Source organism: Acanthopagrus latus, chromosome 16, assembly GCF_904848185.1.
Source record: "Acanthopagrus latus isolate v.2019 chromosome 16, fAcaLat1.1, whole genome shotgun sequence".
Taxonomy (NCBI): domain Eukaryota; kingdom Metazoa; phylum Chordata; class Actinopteri; order Spariformes; family Sparidae; genus Acanthopagrus; species Acanthopagrus latus.
The window spans coordinates 13,035,969-13,055,919 of NC_051054.1; the positions used below are offsets into that span (position 1 = coordinate 13,035,969).

Genomic DNA, 19,951 nt, shown 5'->3' on the forward strand with positions numbered 1-19,951 from the left:
TGAAGCGGTGCAAGTTTATTTAATTTAGTTTGTGTCCTGAATTTTCCGAGAGAAGAAAAATGAGCGTCAATGGACATGCAAACCGAGATTTGTATAGTGAATGCGGAACCGGGGACACCGAGGGAAACGAAAATACACCTTTATTAGGAAATGTAAGTAGTTGATAATTGCAGAATGTCTTCCACAGCGAAGAAACACCGCTTCAGTCTAAATATGTGCGCTTCAGCAGTTGGTAATGACAGACATCACGTGCTTGTCCTGAGAAAATGTTGAGTTTCCTCTCTACTTCTGCCTCTGTCAGCACTTACAGAGAAACTCCACTCTAAAAAAAAGGAAATAATTGTATATAAAACAATTTTCTCCACAGAGGTGTCTGTATTTATATCTGTTTCTTGTGCAAATCAAACTTAAATCCACTGATTGTTAGATATCCAGTTTGTTCTTCATAATTATTACCACTCAGCCCTTAAAAAAGCTGTTATGTAATATGCTCTGTGGCTCTGTAGACAGCTTTACACTCAACGTCCCTTGGTTGTATGTTATCTGAACTTACTTTTTTATAGGTATTTTTTTCTATTTTGCCTTTACTGTGCAAGTATGTTCCATCTGGATCAAGATCTGTAATAACAACATATACAACATGATATACAAATATCCACAATGATACAGGAGAACACATTGGTCTCTCAAGAAAAACAACAGCATGCCTCCTTCACTGCATTCCTGGCAGGGAGGCATGTTTTTTTTCATCTTCATCAATTCTGATTCTGGTTTTAGATTTCATACCTTTTTATAGTGATTTATTCTCTTAGCTCAAAGAGTTTGAGTTTAAAGGGTTTTATTTGATCTATCCATCTATAAGTCTATCTATAAGTCATTGAAAATATCTTTACATTCCAGTAAAGTCCTTATAGGCACATAGGTCAGTTGATCTACTATTCATTATCTGCAGAGTAGCGTCACCATTTGACTGTGAGAGATGCACACTTGAAGTCGGTCTCAATTATGCTGAACAAACAAGTAAATAATGTGGATAAAAAGTCAATATAACGCATTTTGTAAGTATACGAAAAACATGTGCACATTTTGGCTGGATTTTGTCTTTAAGTGTTTTAACATTAACAAATGCAGAAGAAGGAAAATGCAGATCCAAGTAGTAATCTGACATCTGATAGAGTAATGGGGTGCCATTTACACCAGGTCATGATTAGATTTATCAATCAGTGTCATTAATTTATTGTTTCCTGTGGCCAGAACTCAAAGGAAGTGGTGACATTAGCATAGACTGAGCACATAAAGACCCATTGCCATGTAAAGACAATTAATGAATCCACACATGTCTGTCAACATGTTATTTAAAATTAATCCTATCACTAAACTGGATCAAACACAAGCCGTAAAAATCAGAAAAGGAACCAGGTGAGATAAGCAGTAATGCATGCTGGGATATGCATCACTGTGACTCTGAACAGGGATATACTAGTAATAAATACATCTGTATGGGTATCATTTTGCCAGTGCATATTTACGTAGTCAGTTAAATTTAGTTTAGTTAATCTAGTTAAATTCTCTGTATTTTAAATTCAGTTTCATTTTGATCGCTGCATTATGATTTTACATCACAGCTGGTCCTTATTTACATCTGGTGTTATAGTTTACTTCCTGTCTTTTTCAGTACTGTAACCCAGGGTGAATCAGATTCAGCGGGCCCGCAGGTCAATCTGAGCTTGTTGTGACACTGACACCAGAGTTGCCACTCGTTCTCTCCAGGATATCCCCTATTAGAGAGGTCAAGCAGTTTGGGCAGCTCCCCTTATCCTGAGCTCAGGCAGCTGTCCCACAGCCAGCAGCTCAAATCCCACCCAATACATTCCCATTCCCATTGCCTGATCCTACATGCCACTGCAGTGTTGTCTTATGACATCCATCATCAGGGCCGGCCAGTTGTTCTTCATACTGTCAGGAGCAATTTTCTTAAAGCTCTTACAAAAATAATCAGACTTCTTCTGCTCCCTTGTCCTCACACACACACACACACATTGTTTACATCTTTATCAAAATGTTATCTCTGCTGTGTGTGTGTGTGTGTGTGTGTGTGTGTGTGTATTTGTGTGTGTGCGCAGGGATCAATACAGAGCAGGGCTAGAGGAGCCTCCTTCGTCTCCTCTGTGTTTAACCTGATGAATGCAATCATGGGCAGCGGTATACTGGGTCTAGCTTACGCTATGGCTAGTACTGGAATAATTGGTTTTTGGTAAGAATGATCTCACAACATCTTCTACTACAGACCTGTTTGATAAATCAGACAAAAAAACAACTACATGTACACTAACTTCTACTCTGTTTACCTTTCCTCTTCAGCCTCCTGTTGACAATAGTGTCCAGCCTGGCAGCGTACTCCATACATCTCCTCCTGAAGCTATGTGACCAAACAGGTGAGAGATTAACAATGGGTCTGCAGTCTAACTATAGATAAGCACATCCGTGTGAGTTTATCCATCCAGATTTTTGTACCCACACCCACAACTGCCCCCCCAACTTAACTTGATGATTAGGTCATTGTTCAGGGATGCGAGCTGATATGTTATCTAAAAGCTACTTTGTCTCCGTGTTTTTTTTCTTCTTTATTTACTTCCTAGTAGTGATTGAATCAGGTGATGTTTAAATAGTATTAGAAAGGGGGTCAGATAAGATTAAAAAAAGAGATTATAGTGCATTGTTATCTATCAATTAGCACCCTGATAAAACTGGACATTTCCTGAGTTTGGGGACATCCGATCCAGATTTTTGATTATCTTTGAAAGGGAACTCGTATATTTGTCTTAAGGAGTACGAGTGCTTATGTGTATGAAGTCTTTTAAAGTCGAATACATTTTCCCCAAATGATGTGACTTGAGTCAGCATGGCTTTGGGCTGATGGCTACAAGCTTGGAAAACAAAAAAAAAAAAAAAAGAAAAGTTGGTAAGAAGTGAGTTTAGTGGACATCCATAGCCTGTTTCTCATCTTCGGTTGAGGCTAACAGCATGAGGTTAAAATAGCTGAGCGTAACACACCCACATCTCTGACCAAGCTGTCTGCAGTTGAGTTGCATTGTGGGTAATTTAGGTGTCAGGTTTTTACAAGAAAGAAGAGTGCATGTAATAAAAAGAAAAAAAAAAATGGGTTCTGCTGCTTGAATTTTGGTCCACCTTGAATCCAGAAATGTTATAGGCGTGCACTGCTAAACCAACTCTTTAAGAAGCTGGTGTGTTGTAAACGTAACTAATTACATTTACTCATGTACAGTATTTAAGCACTACTGTGAGGTAGCTGTGCATTACTTGAGTATCTCCATTTGATGCTACTTTGTACTTCTACAATATTACTAACAAACAAATTATGATTTAATATGATAAATACAACTAATACTTTATTGATCTATGCAGGTAAATGCAAGTCAGGTCAATTTTATTTGAATTTATATAGCCAAAATCACAATTGCATTGCCTTCCTGGGCTTTCTGTATAGTGAACAACACCTTCTGTCCTTAGACGCCTTGAGTTGTGTGAGAAAAAACTCCCCAGATAAAAAACTCTTGTAGCAGGGGAAACATGTAAGACACCTCTGGAAGAGCCACAGGGGAGGGGTCCCTCTCCTAGGATGGACAGACATGCTGCAGATATCGCATGTAGGCAAAATAAACTATACAGACCAGTTGATAAATAAAAATCTAGTCAGACAAATAAACTATACACAGCCGAGTGTTGAGAATGGGTTCAGGAGCTTTACAGCCTGAGGAAGGAACCTGCTCTATAGTCTGGTTGTGTGACTGAAAGAATAATTATGGTAATTATAATCCAACAAGATTAGAGAATTGACATGATTATTTCACTTTTTCATACTTCAGTAAGGGCGGCTGTAGCTCAGCGGGTAGAGCAGGTCGACTAGTGATCGAAAGGTTGCTAGTTCAAATCCCGGCTCCGGGCAAGGCTGAGCTGCATGTCGAAGTGTCCTTGAGCAAGAACCCCACATTGCTCATCAGTGAGGGCCCTGGCGACTTATCCAGGGAGTACCCTGCCCTCGCCCTGAGACAAAGCTGGGATTGGCTCCAGCAGCAACACCCCGTGACCCCATGGAAAGGGATAAGCGGTTACGGACAATGACATGACATACTTCAGTAAAGTCTTGACCGCAAGACCACTGCAAGTTGCTGCTATTTTTTGCTTCAGTACAAGATCTGAGTGCTTCTTCCACCTCTGTCGATTTGACTCTCGCAGGTATCAATTCATACGAAGACATTGGAGGGAAAGCCTTGCAGAAACCAGGAAAGGTAAGTTGTCTTCTGGATGAGTGTGCCAAAAAATGAATTCACTTTATTATATCTTCAACATGACCTGGAGACATACACACTGACCACCTTTTCAAAATTCTCTTTAGGTCCTGGTTGGAATTGTTATTATCATCCAAAATATCGGTGGTAAGTCAGCTCCTGTTTAACTGCACAGTTCCATACATTATTTTTGACATGTTGGACATAAACTGATTTTGTGGCTTTCTTAGAGGCAGAGTGGCGAAGAGGGTGCAGAGTGCTGCAGGGTCAGGCTCTGGTTGGTTTATTTTAGAGGCAGGCAGTGCCTCCTACTGGTGATCAGAAGCCCCTTTGCTTAGGTTTACTCCCTGCCTCCTGTAAGGCTATTATCTAGATTCCCTGATAACCTTTGACCATGTAGCCGCTGTCCTCTCGGCCCTCCCTCCCCCGAGCCTGAAACCTGACTTCTCGTCTAATTGATCACTGATGGTAAACCCACCCAGTGTTGAGTAACCTAATGGGACCCCCTCCCTTTACTTCCTCCACTCTTCTCTCTCTCTTACTACCATTTCCATCCGTCCCTCAGACAGTGGAGAGCTGAGGTGATCGCTCCTCTGCAGTCATTAGTGGCACAGCTGAGTGGATTATTGCCGTGCCCTCTGGTATGTTTGTGGTTTTCCCAGCATGGGGCAGTATGTGCGAGAGTGTGAGAGCCAGCACTCCAGCCTGCATCTGTCTACACCCCGGGCCCCTTTTATAAGAGTGCAATTAGCCTCACTCTGGGTAAACATTCATCTGCACTGCCAAAGCCTGATGGGCCAATTGACCTTAATTACTGACCAGCCCAGGGCTCTCACAGCCTGCCTCTCCCCTCTCTCTTAATGAAATGAAAGTGGCTCTGTCTTATGTTGAGCACACTCTCCCACTGTTCGCCGACCACACGCAGAAGGTTTACATCAAGTTTCCAATAAATTTTTACATGCATGCTTATTATTAGAATGTGTTTTCCTACCACTTGGTCAATAACAATCCCTTTTCTTCACTCAAGGGCCTTTTTTTTGTGTTAGAGATGTAAGTATTATCCCAGCAGGAATTCCCATGAAAGTGTTTGTCGTGCCTTTAGGAACCAGTTGCATGAAACTAAACCATTGCGTCATGCCTGTTGTGTGATCCCTGTCAGTGTGTCGGTATGGGTTTGCGTGATCGAACGTTTTTATGGTTCATTTAAATTGTTGGATGGACTTTTGCAGGGAAACATTTTGGCTAAAACACGAAAGCGACCTCTTATTGACAGATTTTAGTGCTTATAAATGGCATTAGATTTTCACAGAGTGAGTGTCCTTGCGTCTGTGTGGGCTGGAGCGTTATTGGAGGAATTTTCTTTCATAAACAAAGACAGGATCTGAGGGATTATGGTCTAGGCTTATTTAACGGCGAGTGCAAGCGCTTCCCCCAGGGCAATAAGGTCCCAGCTAACTCTGGCTCTGCCTCACTTAACAATTTTAAATCCCTTAACATTCCCTCCCTTCATGACTGACCACACACTGCATCCCAGTCCCAGCGTCTTCTCCACCTGGTGCAATCTCCATCTCCCCTTTCCTATTTTCTTCCTGGTGTCTTTGTGTGCCGACGTGACCCTCAGGAAGTGACCCCGATCCCCTCTCTGATTGGCTGTCCGTGAAAGGATGTTGGAGCCCGTCGGAGGCTGATAATATCCTGTTTCCTCATGAGGTGGAGCAGGGGGAGAAATACCTGGATTAGCGTCAGAGATCATTATTGTTAGCATTCCTCCCTCCTCTCACTTCTTCATCCCGGCTGCTACTCCAGGTCTCCAGCAGTTGGTAGACCTGCATAATGTCTGCTCCTCTGCACCGAAGGCTTTGCTAGTGATCCCCCTTGAGCTGCCTGCCCCACCCATCTGCATTAACTCGAATAAGCCGCAGTACCCCCCCCACCCCTACCCCCGCCATGCCTTCCATTTTCTTGCGCTGGAAATTGTACACACCCCTCACACAGCGATTAAGCATTGCTTGTGGCAACATGCAGTCATCTGTTGTGTTTATGAATTGGTCATTCGGTGTGATTGTGTGCTTTTTTTGTTTACTTAATTCATAAAACACACATTTTCTGATCCTCTCTTCTCTTTTCCCTTAGCCATGGCGTCCTACTTGTTCATTTTGAAGTCGGAGCTTCCTGCAGCCATCAACAGCTTCTTGAACGCAGACAGCACAGGGTGGGTATTTACAGTTTTTAGGGATGCACCCCAGGGCCGATTCATACTGAAGTTTGAAGTAACAATTTGGCTGATGCAGCAGTTGCAGTGCAAAATTGTGACACATCCTTGGTCAATGCTATTGATAAATGTCATCTTATTTGCAGATTTGCAGGTTAATAGTAAGTGCCAGATGGTTTGTTTCACAAAACAATATGGCACTGCTACAAACTGTGTGGAAAAGGGCAGCCGTTTTCAGATAGTGACTTTAACCAATCAGATCAACAGTTTGAGCGCTAATAACAGTGGAGCCAGTCGGTAAATTAAACTCTTATAGTGGGGGTTCTTTGCTCTTCTTATACAACAGATGCTACAGCAGCCATGCTAGCTTCCTGAGGAGCTGCCGGTGTTGATTTAGAAACTAAACAATGTGTCTCCACCTTGTCGTCATGCCCTGGAGCAAAAATCGAACGTCAGCTTTGGAGGGGACATCTGCATGAAAAGAGCTATTCCTGACGGGGACACCAAAAGTAGTGCTGGTGCTGTGTTTCAGGAAACTACATTGCTACACTTACTGCAGACACTAGTTATGTTACTGTGGCCTGCTAGTGAACAGAAGCTAACTGGAAGCTGATATCATCGAAATTACATAGGTGTGTTTACTGTAATATATTGGAGGGGACAAACCATATTTGGAGGAGGATGGAGGAGTCACATCCCCCCTGCCCCCTCTGTGATGGCTGTATCTGCCAATAGTTCCTCCTAGGACGCTGATTTTTTAATTTTTTTTTTTAACAACTGTACTCTTGGCCCCAAGCACATAGCTTGAAGCCCAGCAATATGGATTCATGAGATCCCATGCTCTTGTGTATCCAGCTGCCACATCAGGTAAGGCCAATGTTTGGCCGATAAATCAATGCATCCCTAACAGCACTGTGAGCTCCTTCTCTCGCCAATAAGGACATTTGGTTCAAAATCTGTCACAGCTGTGGGTAAAACCAAGCCATTCTTTTAGATTAGCTGACCTAAGATAACAAATGAGTCACCCCTTTTCCCATGATTCTGTAGATTATACCTTTTGGCCCTCAAATAACTCAAATTTGACACTTTTGCACCGCAAAGTTGCTCAAACTGTAGTGCAATGAGAAACTTGTGAATAATGCACTGGAAAGAAGACCTCTCACCAAACCACAGTGTACTACTAATACTTAGTCTGTGAGCGATTGGAGGGGAACTCACGCTCTGTGTTGCATGGCCAGAAGCATGCCCAGAGGAAATGTATTCATGATGGAGAGCCATTCGTCACCCGTCATCGGCAGCCTGCGTCTTTCACAGGCCTACGTGGACGAGCCTGCACAGAGAAGTCCCAGGCCAAGAATGTAACTTCTATCACTTTATTATTGGCCACACTGGTTTAAAGCGAGAGTTGTAGCTGCTCTCAGCCCAATCCGTCAACATCTGAATCTTCCACACACAGCTGCTTTGTATTAGTGCTCTCCTTTCACCCCCCAAATCTCTCGCACATGTTCCCCCGGAATCAGACTGATACAAGGGGATATCAGTTTTGCCATTCTAATTACAGCTCACTGCCGAGGGAAACAAAACATTTCTGTTAATGAATGGCTTTGGGATGTTAACAGACACATACTCAATTCCATCAAAGCCTGAATAAATGACTTGTTTTATATCAAAACGCTTTTCTTTTTTCAGGCTCATTTATCATAATGCAGCAGAGCGAAAACACAGTCTTGCTCAAGCTTTTGGTCTCTGTCTGCGTTAATGGACTGTATGTCCTGTCTAAGTTTCCCTCGTCGTGTTTCAGTTCAGTAACGAGGCCAAAGACGTAGACAGCTGTGGATCGGCTAGATTTATGCTGATCTTCGACACCATGAGGAGATTGACTCATTGGCAGTCAAACTCCAACCTTAACTGAGATCTGTCCTGCGTCTTGTTATAGCGTGAAATGTTCCACATTTCATGGGTTGTCTACGTATCCTGCGCCTTTACAGTAAGCCTCAAGTGAGATCCTAGTGGGGGTGGAGATTTTTTTTTTGTACATCCCTGCCTCTGCATAATGCTCTGTAAAAGTGGAGGAGAGGGTTAGCTAAGCTGCGGTCGAGAGTTTAAGCTAAACATGGGTTAGAGTAGAGGTGATTGGACATGAGAGAGTTTGGGGGTCAGAGCAGAGGTCTCCCTGACATCCAGTTACAGGGCAGAAACGGTGTAGACGCAGAGACAAATCCATCAGCGCCTATGGTAACGCCACAGCTGTGAAACTGCCAAAAAGGGGTCAGTGGGCGTTGATGTGGTCAGAGCAGGTGCTGCTGACTGTGGGAGCCCCATAAAGAGCGGTGGAGCCAGTCCCTCATGACCCCGCGCCGCAGTCCAACATGCAGCAGCGCCAGGCAGCACCCTTCCCACCCCGACCCCGACCCCAGCGGAGCCGACATGCCTTCCACATGTGTCACCTTGAGCGCCGCCCCTCCTCCGCCTCCAAGTCCTCCTCCGGCTGTAGCTCCCCAATCCCGAATAAACCGCCAAGGCTGTCCCCTCAGCAAAGGAAAATATTATTCCCCCTCTCCAAAAATCCGGCAAATGAAATGTGGTCTCAAATGACAGAGCGACACAACGTTTGCATGTGAATTACATAATTGTTATGGTTTGCAAGAGCTAAAGCCCTTAATTCGTACCACATGATGAATCTGTCGCTCCGTGTTTGAGCACGAAATGGAGACAAATTTCTAGAGCCGGCTCATTTTAAGGCACTGAAGATTCATCTCAGCCATATTTGACAGGGAGACAGTGACGGGATATGTGCCTTGATTCATCTTTGGTCTTATAATAATTCATCTCCACTTCTTTTTGGCAGAGATGCCTGGTATGAAGATGGCAGGTTGCTCCTGATCATAGTCACAGTTGGTATTGTTCTACCTCTGTCCATGTCGCCTAAAATTGGTAAGTACGTCATTCAGGTTGCAACGTGATTGGCTGCCCTGACTGCTTTGAGGTGTCTCTAACCTGTCCCTAACCCTTACAGGCTTCCTGGGCTACACCAGTAGCATTGCCTCTCTCTTCGTGGTGTACTTCGTAGTAGTGGTGAGTTTTAATATACCCCTTTGAAATCTCTTTTTTGAAAAAATATTTTCTGTTGTTGACATTTTGTGTTTCTCCTCTCCAGGTTGTGGTCAAGAAGTGGGCCATCCCCTGCCCACTGCCTCTCAATGTGACAACATTTTCCACTGCCGTCCAGGTAACAACCCCGATTTCCTTCTATACATAAGATACCATAAGTCTGGTGTAGGTTGTCAAATGAAGCGGTCATGGCTGCAGGATTATAAGGAAAACCCATAAGGGTTGACTGATTGTGTCGGCCCTGGCTGATGAGGACCAGAGAGGGCTGCAGGGAGCTGGTGACTGGTGCCAGTCCTGAGGGGAAGGAAGTTCAGATGACCTTGCATCGGTCTGGAAATGACCTCTGGCCTTTTGGAATTAAACATGCTGTAGTATAGCCTCAGACCTGGCGTGGTTTACTCAGATGGTTGTTTTTCTGTTCAGCTTTGAAGCCAGCCAATGACATGCAGCTTTTTTGTTTGTCCAGTTTTCAGCAGCACTGCAGAAGCCATCCCTCAGGAATAACACACCTCTCTCTTCCCTCCTTGTTTCTCCAGATATCAAATTCCTCTGACTCAGAATGTACAGCCAAACTCTTTGTCATCTCCAGGAAGGTACGTGCATATGAAACCAGCCTTTTTTCCTCTACGCTGTACGTGCAAAATGTGTGAGGTGGCAAGTGAGAAGCTGTTGAAAGTAGTGTGTGACTCTGGTGACAAGTCACACTCTTTACCTATGAAGGTCTGGCTGTGTGCGTAAGGAACTCGAGTGCCCTGTGCAGCTGCCACTCACATGTATGTCACACTTAAAGGCCATATGCACATGTGGCATGCGGAATTACACGTAGCACATGTTTGGTCCAGTTGTTCAAACACTGCTTGACAGTGTTTTGTGAGTAGATTCCCTTATAGAGAATTTAATAATGTCTGTTCACACCTGAACTTTGCATCGTCCCAATCTGCAGTCCAGATGGTAATTACTGCTACACAAACCATACCTTGACCCACCTGCCCCTTCGCTCCTGTGTAACCGTGTAAGCTGATAATTTGTTAATGACGGCTGCGCTGTGACTGATGTGTGTTGCAGAGTGCCTTCGCCATCCCCACCATGGCCTTCTCCTTCCTGTGCCACACGGCTATCCTGCCAATCTACTGTGAACTGGACCGGTGAGCCCTATAGCCCCTCAGCTTTGCTTTAACTGGGAGATTTAAGTCACTGAATCTTTTGTTTATCAGCTATATAAACATTACTCTCCGTGAAATGTGCCCTTGTGTGTTTCAGACCAACGAAGAAAAGGATGCAGAACGTTACGAATGTCAGTATTGGCCTCAGCTTCCTGCTTTACGTCATATCTGCGCTGTTCGGTTACCTCACTTTTTATGGTAAGCCTGCAGTGGCACATTTTACTCAAGCTGCTTCTACAAACCATGTCCTGTCTGTTGTGACCGCATCCTAAATCTGTGCTCGTCTCCTGCTCGTAGCTCATGTGGACTCTGAGCTGCTGCTTGGTTACGACATGTACTTGCCTCGGGACATCATGGTGATGACGGTTCGACTGGCTATCCTGGTGTCGGTGTTGCTGACTGTGCCGCTCATTCAATTCCCTGTGAGTAGAAGAACCTAAGGATTTTATTTTGATCATTAGGGATAGCGTAAATAGCAAGTGGCGCTTTCTGGGTTTGAAAAGTAAAGTACCTTAAACTTGCATCATTTCTAAAGGCCAGCAAGGGGGCAACGCCTCCGGTTTCAAAAAGAAGTCTGACTCTTTGTAAGCTTATGAGAAAATGACCCTGCTTCTCCCTTGATTTATTACCTCAGTAAACACTCTTGATGAGTGTATCGTCCCCCATTGCTAGTTTGAAGTCGTCTTCTTTAAATAATTGATAAAGCACAAGTGTGCTTGTCCTCTGGTTCTCAGTCAGATCCAATGAAGATATCCTCAACAGTTCCACCATTTCATCAAACTATGGTCACTTCTGGCTTCAAGAAAACACAACTGTGGCAGCCATGATGCCAAACTAGAGGCTTTAAAACATTTGTAATTGTAATTTCAATAGAGGGTGATTACTTTTCTTTATAATCCTGGATTTCATATTAATGAAATTCCTTCGATTCCTTCGTTCTTCCTTTAAGTCCAAACACCACCACTCCACTTTCCACTTTTCTCTTTTGAGACATCAGCTCAGAGTCATTAACAGGGTACACCTTCTGAGAGTACGGTTTTGTCTGAATGAGCTTTGTTTGTATGTGCTGCAGGCCCGTAAGTCTGCGATGTTGCTGCTGTTTGAAGGACGGCCCTTCTCCTGGGTGATCCACGTCATTATAACTCTAACAATCCTGGGTGTGGTGCTGATGATGGCCATCTTTGTGCCGGATATCAGCAATGTCTTTGGAGTCGTTGGTATGTGATCCTTTTTGAATGTTGAATGTCTCATTAAATGTTATTGCCTTTGTTAATTATCTGATTATCCTATTTTTAATTTTATGCACAACGTTGCTTAACGTTGACCTCTCAATATAATGATCCATTTTCAACAGCAGCAGACATAAAAGCAGCCAAGATCTCAGCCAAGATGTCAATAATCCACAGTTATTGATCATGGAGGCTAGAATCACAGTATCTGCTTGTACATAATTAATGATGCAGTCCTGCTCAAACAGTTTATGAAGCTGCTATTATCAGGCATGCAGTCTGTTGTCTGTGCAAATCAAGATTTTTTTTTTTTTGTCTCTGTCGCAGGATCCACAACATCTAGCTCCCTGTTGTTTGTTTTCCCTGGGATTTTCTACCTCAAGATCAGCAGTGAACCTCTCAGATCTTTTGACTCCATGGGGGTAAATACACAAATATATGAAATGCTGTTAAATCCACGCAACAAAAACATTTTGAGCCTACTTTACTCCAACAGTGCTTATATTTATTTGATTAGATTTTTTTCCTAATAATGATGCTAACTGTGTTGTTTATGCTCTGTGTCTCTAGGCTATATTCCTGATGGTGTTTGGTATAATTATGGGACTCAGCAGCTTCTCTCTCATTGTCATCGAATGGGTACAGAGCTCCTAACTTTCTCCACGCCCCCTCTTCCAAATCAAGCACAAGAGCAAAGAAAGGGAATAGTGTGGCAAAGAAGCTGAACACTGTATCAGACAGACGCTAATCAGCATCACCTCAGGGAGATTATATATGGTAAAGTTGTTCTAAACACTCGCTTTGTGCTTTTCTTTCCTGTTCTTTCTCAACTACAAATGTAGATCAAACATGTGGTCTAAAAGAAAACAAGTACTTCTTTATGTGCTCATCTCTTTTAAACACCATCATTCCGGGCAATCTGTGATTATTCATTTTTGAATCTGCCTGGAAGAAAGGACAGGCGAGGCACCTTTTCACGTTGTGTCCTTTTTATTTTATGTACTTTATGTTTTTTTAATATTTACTTTTACAAGATTTTGTATCGTCCTCTGTGGATGATCATGCACCTTATGTAAATCTGCATTTGAAAATACCACGGACCATGTCTGTACTGTAGGTGTGTCACGTTTACTGCTTCCTCAGATTTTGTTTATGGATTCTTTTGGGGACGTTTTGGCACACTTCTTTGTTTTTTTAAGGCTTATTTTTTATTGTTTTAATTTATGTATTGATTTACCACGGTCCAAACCTCAGGTGTTTCTGCTGCTACTTGTATTCTTTAGCTTTAATGAATGTGACAAATACAGCTGGGTCCATATTTTTAAACTGATCATTTTTTGTTTGGACCCGTTAATTACAGTGTACTCCATGTGGTTATAATGTAAAATAATATCATTTTAATCTTTATATGACTGGCATTTAATAAAAGGGAAGTTGTTTATGTACTGGCATTTCAGTTTGCTCATTTTAACCACTAACATGTCTTTATCAGTGTTGTGGAAAGCCCATCAGTCCAACATGTCACATTCATGGCTGTGTGTTTGATTGGCAGGCCCAGTATTGACACTGAGACCTGCTCCTCAGTGTTGTGCTGTGAGTTCAGCCTGTAGCTAATGAAAGCCACATGCTCAGTACGTTTCTAATCATGATGCTGTTTAGATTGTCTTCGTGCTGCCTCTGGAACCTACAGGCACCCGACTGCTGCTTTTAATCGAAGGAATTAGGCGGACCAGCCCCATCGTCCCTGCAGAGAGCAGTGGCTGCCCGCTCTTCACGCCCCCTCAAGGGAGGTTCCCCAGTGCAGGAAATATCCCTGACCTCCATCCTCCACTCTGAAAGGCACTCCCGTAAAGAAAGTGCACCACAACTACTACTACATAACACTGGAGAAACTGCATATCTAGAGGGCAGTGGTGGAGGAAGTACTCAAATAATTTAATTAAAGATATGTGTAAGACTTATACATCAAGACATCGTAAAAACATCTAGACCTTTGTTGAGTTGTGTACTTAAATTATCCTCAGTGTTTCCAACGCTATTCAAACCCAGAGAAATCTACAAGTTTACTCAAGGAAACAGTGTGTTTCATTCTTCCCAGATGGGGAAGCCAATGAACAAGACTATTATTGACGTGAATAAAAATTAAAAACATAACATGTTCATCCATGAACATGTGTGCCTGAGTCACAAAAGCCTTACACGTGCAAGGTTGATTGCGGGATCACGTCGCGTCATGAAGTTGAAAGCTGTACAAGTACTTCTTAAGTAAATGCACTGCAGTTACTTAGAAGGTTGAGTGTGACTTAGTTGTTGAGCCCTTCCACTGACCACCATCAGCCGCCTCTCACCATATTTGTCGAAACACAAGCTCTTCGAGGAATTTAAATGGCCTGACTCCTAAACATGGGTTCCTACATGAACTGAACCCATTTTCAACACAAGATTACCACCTAGTGTCAGACTGCGCTCACAGCAGCCCCGGTTCCTCCTCATTTCATTGACATTCCTGTCCTGGTTTATGAAAGCCTAACTAGCAAGAGATAACCAGATGCTCCAATTTTCCCCCAGTTTTATCGTGTGTTGGAAACATGCACGTTAACACAGACCAGAGCTGTTTTTATGGCGGTCCGACTGGGGTATGTGTCCTCAGCCCGGGGTGGGAGTGTTTTTGTTTAGTTAAACTCACTCACACCCTGGGCCCATGTCCAGCAGTATGACAACACCATCTCCCAGGGTTAAGGGATGGAATGAGGCGGAGGAACGATGGTGGGCTGAAATTAATCCCCTGTTGGCAACCTCTGCTCTCGTATTATTTCAAGAGGTGTCGGCTGTGTTCTTTGAAAATTATTTTTTGTTGTTGAAGATTAGGGTTTTCGGATAGCAGCTGGGTCTGATCCCAGTGGTTGCTACCCTTGACCTTTGACACAGCTGGACATCTTATTGTTTGATAAAGCTGCCTTCATGGATTAGATCTGTGATTTCCAACTAGGGGTACATGAACCCTTTGGATACTACTGCAGTGGCCAAGATTTACAGCTTAACCAAATTAAAATTAACCAAGTCAATTAAACATATGTAAAATCTACATATTCATATAGGCTAACAGTATTACAAATGCAACAAGGATCTTTTACTAGTTTTTGCTTAGGATTACTTGTAAACTTGAAAACAAACAGACGTTGAATAGATCATCTGCAGAAAGCACCCGACAGTCTGAACTGTTCAGTTTTGTTGCGGTGAGGTCATTTCATCCCTCTCCAATTCACTACTGGCAGAAAGCAGAGCCAATGCGGTATTTCTACTTCCTCTTCCTGTTTGCGTTTCCACAGCATTATCAGTGTGCCTTCGCAGGTAGTGGACGTCAGAAACTGCTGCAGAGCTGAGAACACGCACATCTGCTTTCTGTTTACCCGCATAATCTTGTTCAACAGGCATTCCTGGCTGAAAGGTGCTTCAAGGGTCTTTTCACATAAGCCGTTTAATGCTGGTTGGCATGATGAGTGGTTTTGCTTTTTAGTCATGGTGGCAGACTGCAACTCAGCAAGGGCCATCGATACGCAAGTGTCATCACTGATGAAGTGCTCTCCACCTAATTTTTCCCCCTGTCCTTCCAGTCCCTCCGTTCCCTCCATCACTCCCCACCGCTTTTCTGCTCTGAATCAATTTCCACGCTCCATCAGAAAACATGCTCTTTATGTCACAGGGAGAACATTCCTGGCTCTGAGGACTCTTTTGAGACAGCAGATGTTCTGGCCAAAGTCGAATTTACTCTTTTTACACTCAAATTTCTTTCATGCTTTTAGTGAAACCATAGATTAAAAGGCCTACTTCCTATTAGAGAACTATCAGATAGCGAAGCATAAGGTCAGTGTTTGTAACAGGAAGGAAGGAGCATTATCTCATACAACAACCATCCTCAGTGGTCTTGATGCAAGACATCATGTGTTTTAACATGATGTGTCTGACGCTCCATGCTACACATGTATAGACAGGTGACTTCCTTCTATTGTGGATGTTAAGAGGCCCACGGGCCGCACAAAGCTGTCTTTCACCAAAAATACTGAAAACGTAACCAGCAAATATGTTGCTGCCCTGAATAGACACTCCTTACACAACCTGTCAGAGGAAGAACTGCTGGGCACACTCATCACCTTTCAGTCCAAAATCAGGGCCAACACAAAAGCAGAAACACAATGACACAAAATAGACTTGACTCCAAAATTGCTGTCACCACAGCCACTAAGACATAATAATCCGTTGAGAGATTTTTATATTGTCAGTGCAGAAATCAAGGTCAAAAGTGTAATAACTCTTTGGTTAACAATGTTTTATTGCGGTGCTCTGTTGTTTTGGCAGATGATGTGCAGGGTTGAGAGGTGGGAGGGCTACTCGTGGAGGACCAGCGGTCAGCGGCGCAGTATGAGGTTCAGTCTGTGTTTCTGGGGCGGGGAGCAGGGGTGAGCTTGTCTGTGCTATCCCATCAGCCCTGGGCTGAGCTCTTAATGCGGCCCTGACGCCTTGCTGGCGCAGGGGCCACGCTGCCTCACATCTGGAGCCAATTACCCTGGAGGAGCTGTGACAGAGCCCCCCACCACCACCACCCTCTATGCTGTGCTCCGCTGTCCAACACAGCTCCGACCACTCTCACAGTTACATTCCACCACTTTTCACAACACCCCTCTTTATTTATGTCGTCTTTTCTGCCCTGCCTTACAACAAACACATCCTCTCCACTGAGTTTTAACCAATTTGTTGTGGTTGTGACATAGAGATTTACGACATCAAAGGATAAGGATAATTAAGAAATAGATAAGATTTCAGCCATTATACACACGGGTGGAGAGTCAGGTGAAGTGTCATAGTACTTCCTAAACAACTAAAGTACCTGGGGACTTTATACAGTGTGTCTGGTGTACTGAAAAACCACAAAGAAAAGTTCATTGTCGTGTACACGGCCCCTCAGGCTGAAAACGGGGTGAAAATAGGGTTTAAAAATCTATTTGAATTCCCAGGGTTTCTGGAGATTGGGATTACATTTAAAACAAGTCCCCGTCTACAAACTTCACCTGATTTCCCACTTAAGGCTAAAAATGGCAGCAAGAAGAATTTGAATGATCAGTTGATTCGAAACGTGACTGCTGCTGGTAGAATTTCTGCTGAACGGTGCCATCGTAAGTCATGTTTTCCTGTGGTGGAGCACTGGCAGTAAACACCATTTGTGAATAAAGCACGTTTAGTACCAAATCAGCTTTTACAGGTGTGATTTATGGAGTGCCCCCTGCTTCCACACAGGAGAGCCCCGGGGGTGTGTGTGTGTGTGTGTGTGTGTGTGTGTGTGTGTGTGTGTGTGTATGCACGTATGACTGTGTGTTGACTGTGTGTAGGTCTCTATACCTGAGGAGAGATTGTGACTGTAGGATGGGGGTTTAGCTCTGTGGAGGCGTGTTGGGGGTGTATACTGGCCCCGCAGGATTTCTCTCACCGGGGTCAAAAAAGAGTTGGGAACGGGCTTCATAACCGGGCCATACACTCCCTGCTGCCCTGTTTGGCACTAATGCTATGGTTCATTAGCTGCAGCTATAGGGTGTACCTGGGCATGGAGCCAGAGGATTGAGCTGTCCTGGGTTACACAGACATAAATTGGAGCGCAGACTGTGAAGTGAATGTGGAAACTCTACAGGTGGCTGAAATTAAGTCGATACAGAGAATCAGTCCGCTCTGAAATATGGGAGGCTTTTGGTAGCCGGCCTTTTGTGCAATAAAATGTTGGCACATTGAGGAGATGCATCAGAGGTAATTTATGCTTGTGTGTGCGCGTGTCTGTGTGTGTACATGTACACACAAGGCCCACAGGTCTGTGTTCTCAGTTAGGTGTCTCGAAGTCATGTGAAGTTGCACACTTCTCCCATGGGTGCATAATTCAGGATTTTGCCGTGACACCCACTTAAAGGGCAAAAGTTATAGGCTGGAATGAGGAGGATGGGATGCAGGGCAAAGAGCCACAGAGTTTGACGGAACCGAGGGAGAAGAAGAGAGACGGACCGCAGGTAGAACAAAGAAACAAAACAAATCATCCCGGACCGTAAAGATGCCAACTCCGGCTCCGGGCTGAGAGGAAGTAAAACACACAGATTTTAAAAGCTGCTTCTTCATAAGAGAGAGTCAATCAGAGGAAGAGGAGGGAGGAGACGAGGAGAAAAACATATTACTGTAGCAGTCTTATTCTGCCCTCTGCTGGACAGTTTTGATAAAATATCTCAACACTTTCATTAGGTGCAGTAACTCCTCACAGCTTAAAAACAACATTAAAATACTTTGACTCTGAAGAGTTACAGATTCAAACATGCTTACTTTTTTTTGTCAACCCGACTGTGTCTGCAACATACATTTACTTCAAGTGGTTGCTGCTAATATCTGTGACTTTAAGCGCTATCTGCGTGCCTCATCATTACGACCTTCTCTGCTCAGTAAGGTCACGTCTGAGATGTTGTTTACAAGACAGTCTGTATCCCAGGGATGTGTAAGATGAGGGGACCCCGGCTCTTTATTTATAACAGCTGGAGCAGTGAGATGTGGAGCGCTGACATTCGGCAGAGTGGGGTGAGAGGTCAAGTCTAACACCAATAAAGTGGAGACTTTGATCGTGGCATTTATGGATGGAGCAGACACAGCACCCTCACAGGGAGAGAGGGAGAGAGAGAGAGGGGGAGAGAGAGAGAGAGAGAGAGAGAGAGAGAGGGGGAGAGAGAGAGAGAGAGAGAGAGAGAGAGAGAGAGAATGGCATCTAAAGAAGAAAAAAGAAAGGGGAAGAAAAGAAAGAAGGGCATTAACTTCAAATGTTTATGTTCACTTCAGGATTCACTTTTTATTAGCAACTGGAGTTTGCTTTTTCGACATTGTTTTTTTAATTGGTCTATCAAGTGTTGGAAAAATGGAAAATGCCCCTCCCACATCCCTAGAACCAAACAAGATACTTGTTTTGACTTCACAACCCCAAAAACTCAGAAATCCTGACATCTTAGAGGCTGGAACTAACTAATGTTAAGCATTTTTGCATGATAAATGACTTAAACAATGTTTATCTGATGACTAACTGATTAATTTGAGTCACCATGTCTGCGTAAATCTAAGCATAAAGAGTTGTCTCTTTGCATCATATCACTTCTCTTTGGTCTGTCTGGCTGCAGCTAAATTTGGGCCAGGATTTCAGAGATGCTGATGTCTGAATCCACATCTTCCCAGTGCCATAATGCACCGCTTTAACAACTAAACTCACTACTTAAATCACTTAAGTTAAAAAAAAAAAAAAAAAAATGTTTGAGTGATGAAACTCTTCTGCCTGAAACTTCTCTCTTGTGATGTCTTTATTGGTCTATATGTTCCTCTGTCTGTTGGTGTTATTTTATCCTAACCTTATTTTCCCCTATTTTTTAAAACTTATTATACATTTAGTACATATATTTATTTGTACTATCTTTATGTAATTTCCTTTGTGTAGCTCTATTTTTGCCTATGTTTGTTTTGTATGCCCTACTGTTCTGTTTACCTAAATTCTCTGGAAATTATTCTCTTTTTCAATAAAGAATAATAAAAACCCTGATTTATTCTTACATCTGTCTTGTTTGAGTCGCCCAACACTATGGAAGGACACTAGATCTCTGGCATATTCTTAGATTTAGCGCTGTTCAACAGGTTGCACTGATGTATATTATAGTATATTACATACATGTGATATATATTCTATTCTATTCTATTCTGTTCTATTCTATTATTTAAAAAATACCAGCACTTTAAACCCTCCATCATGGTTCATCTCGGTTCTTTGTTTGTTTGTTTGTTTGTTTCTTTCTTTCTTTCTTCGCTGTAGAACAATGTTGTTAAAGTTTTAGGTAAAATTTAGAAGAAAAAAGAAAGAAAGAGAATAAC

At 43.1% G+C, this 19,951-nt stretch overlaps 1 protein-coding gene across 2 annotated transcripts; it reads left to right on the forward strand.

Annotated features, from left to right (window-relative positions):
- The first annotated feature begins 13 nt into the window (after positions 1 to 13).
- Positions 14 to 13,473, forward strand: slc38a6 (solute carrier family 38 member 6). 2 transcript variants are annotated; one of them, XM_037071117.1, is made up of 16 exons: positions 14 to 152; positions 2,124 to 2,254; positions 2,362 to 2,435; positions 4,258 to 4,310; positions 4,418 to 4,457; positions 6,444 to 6,522; positions 9,371 to 9,456; positions 9,539 to 9,597; positions 9,680 to 9,751; positions 10,170 to 10,226; positions 10,699 to 10,778; positions 10,894 to 10,994; positions 11,094 to 11,218; positions 11,869 to 12,013; positions 12,353 to 12,447; positions 12,596 to 13,473. In XM_037071117.1, exons 1-16 carry the CDS (start codon positions 60 to 62, stop codon positions 12,677 to 12,679), a joined length of 1,374 nt encoding a protein of 457 aa, XP_036927012.1. In that variant the 5' UTR covers positions 14 to 59; the 3' UTR covers positions 12,680 to 13,473. The 2 variants fall into 2 exon arrangements, with proteins under 2 accessions (XP_036927012.1, XP_036927013.1); XM_037071118.1 differs by lacking the exons at positions 14 to 152; positions 2,124 to 2,254; positions 2,362 to 2,435; positions 4,258 to 4,310; positions 4,418 to 4,457 and adding exons at positions 5,161 to 5,238; positions 5,357 to 5,360.
- The last annotated feature ends 6,478 nt before the right edge of the window (positions 13,474 to 19,951 follow it).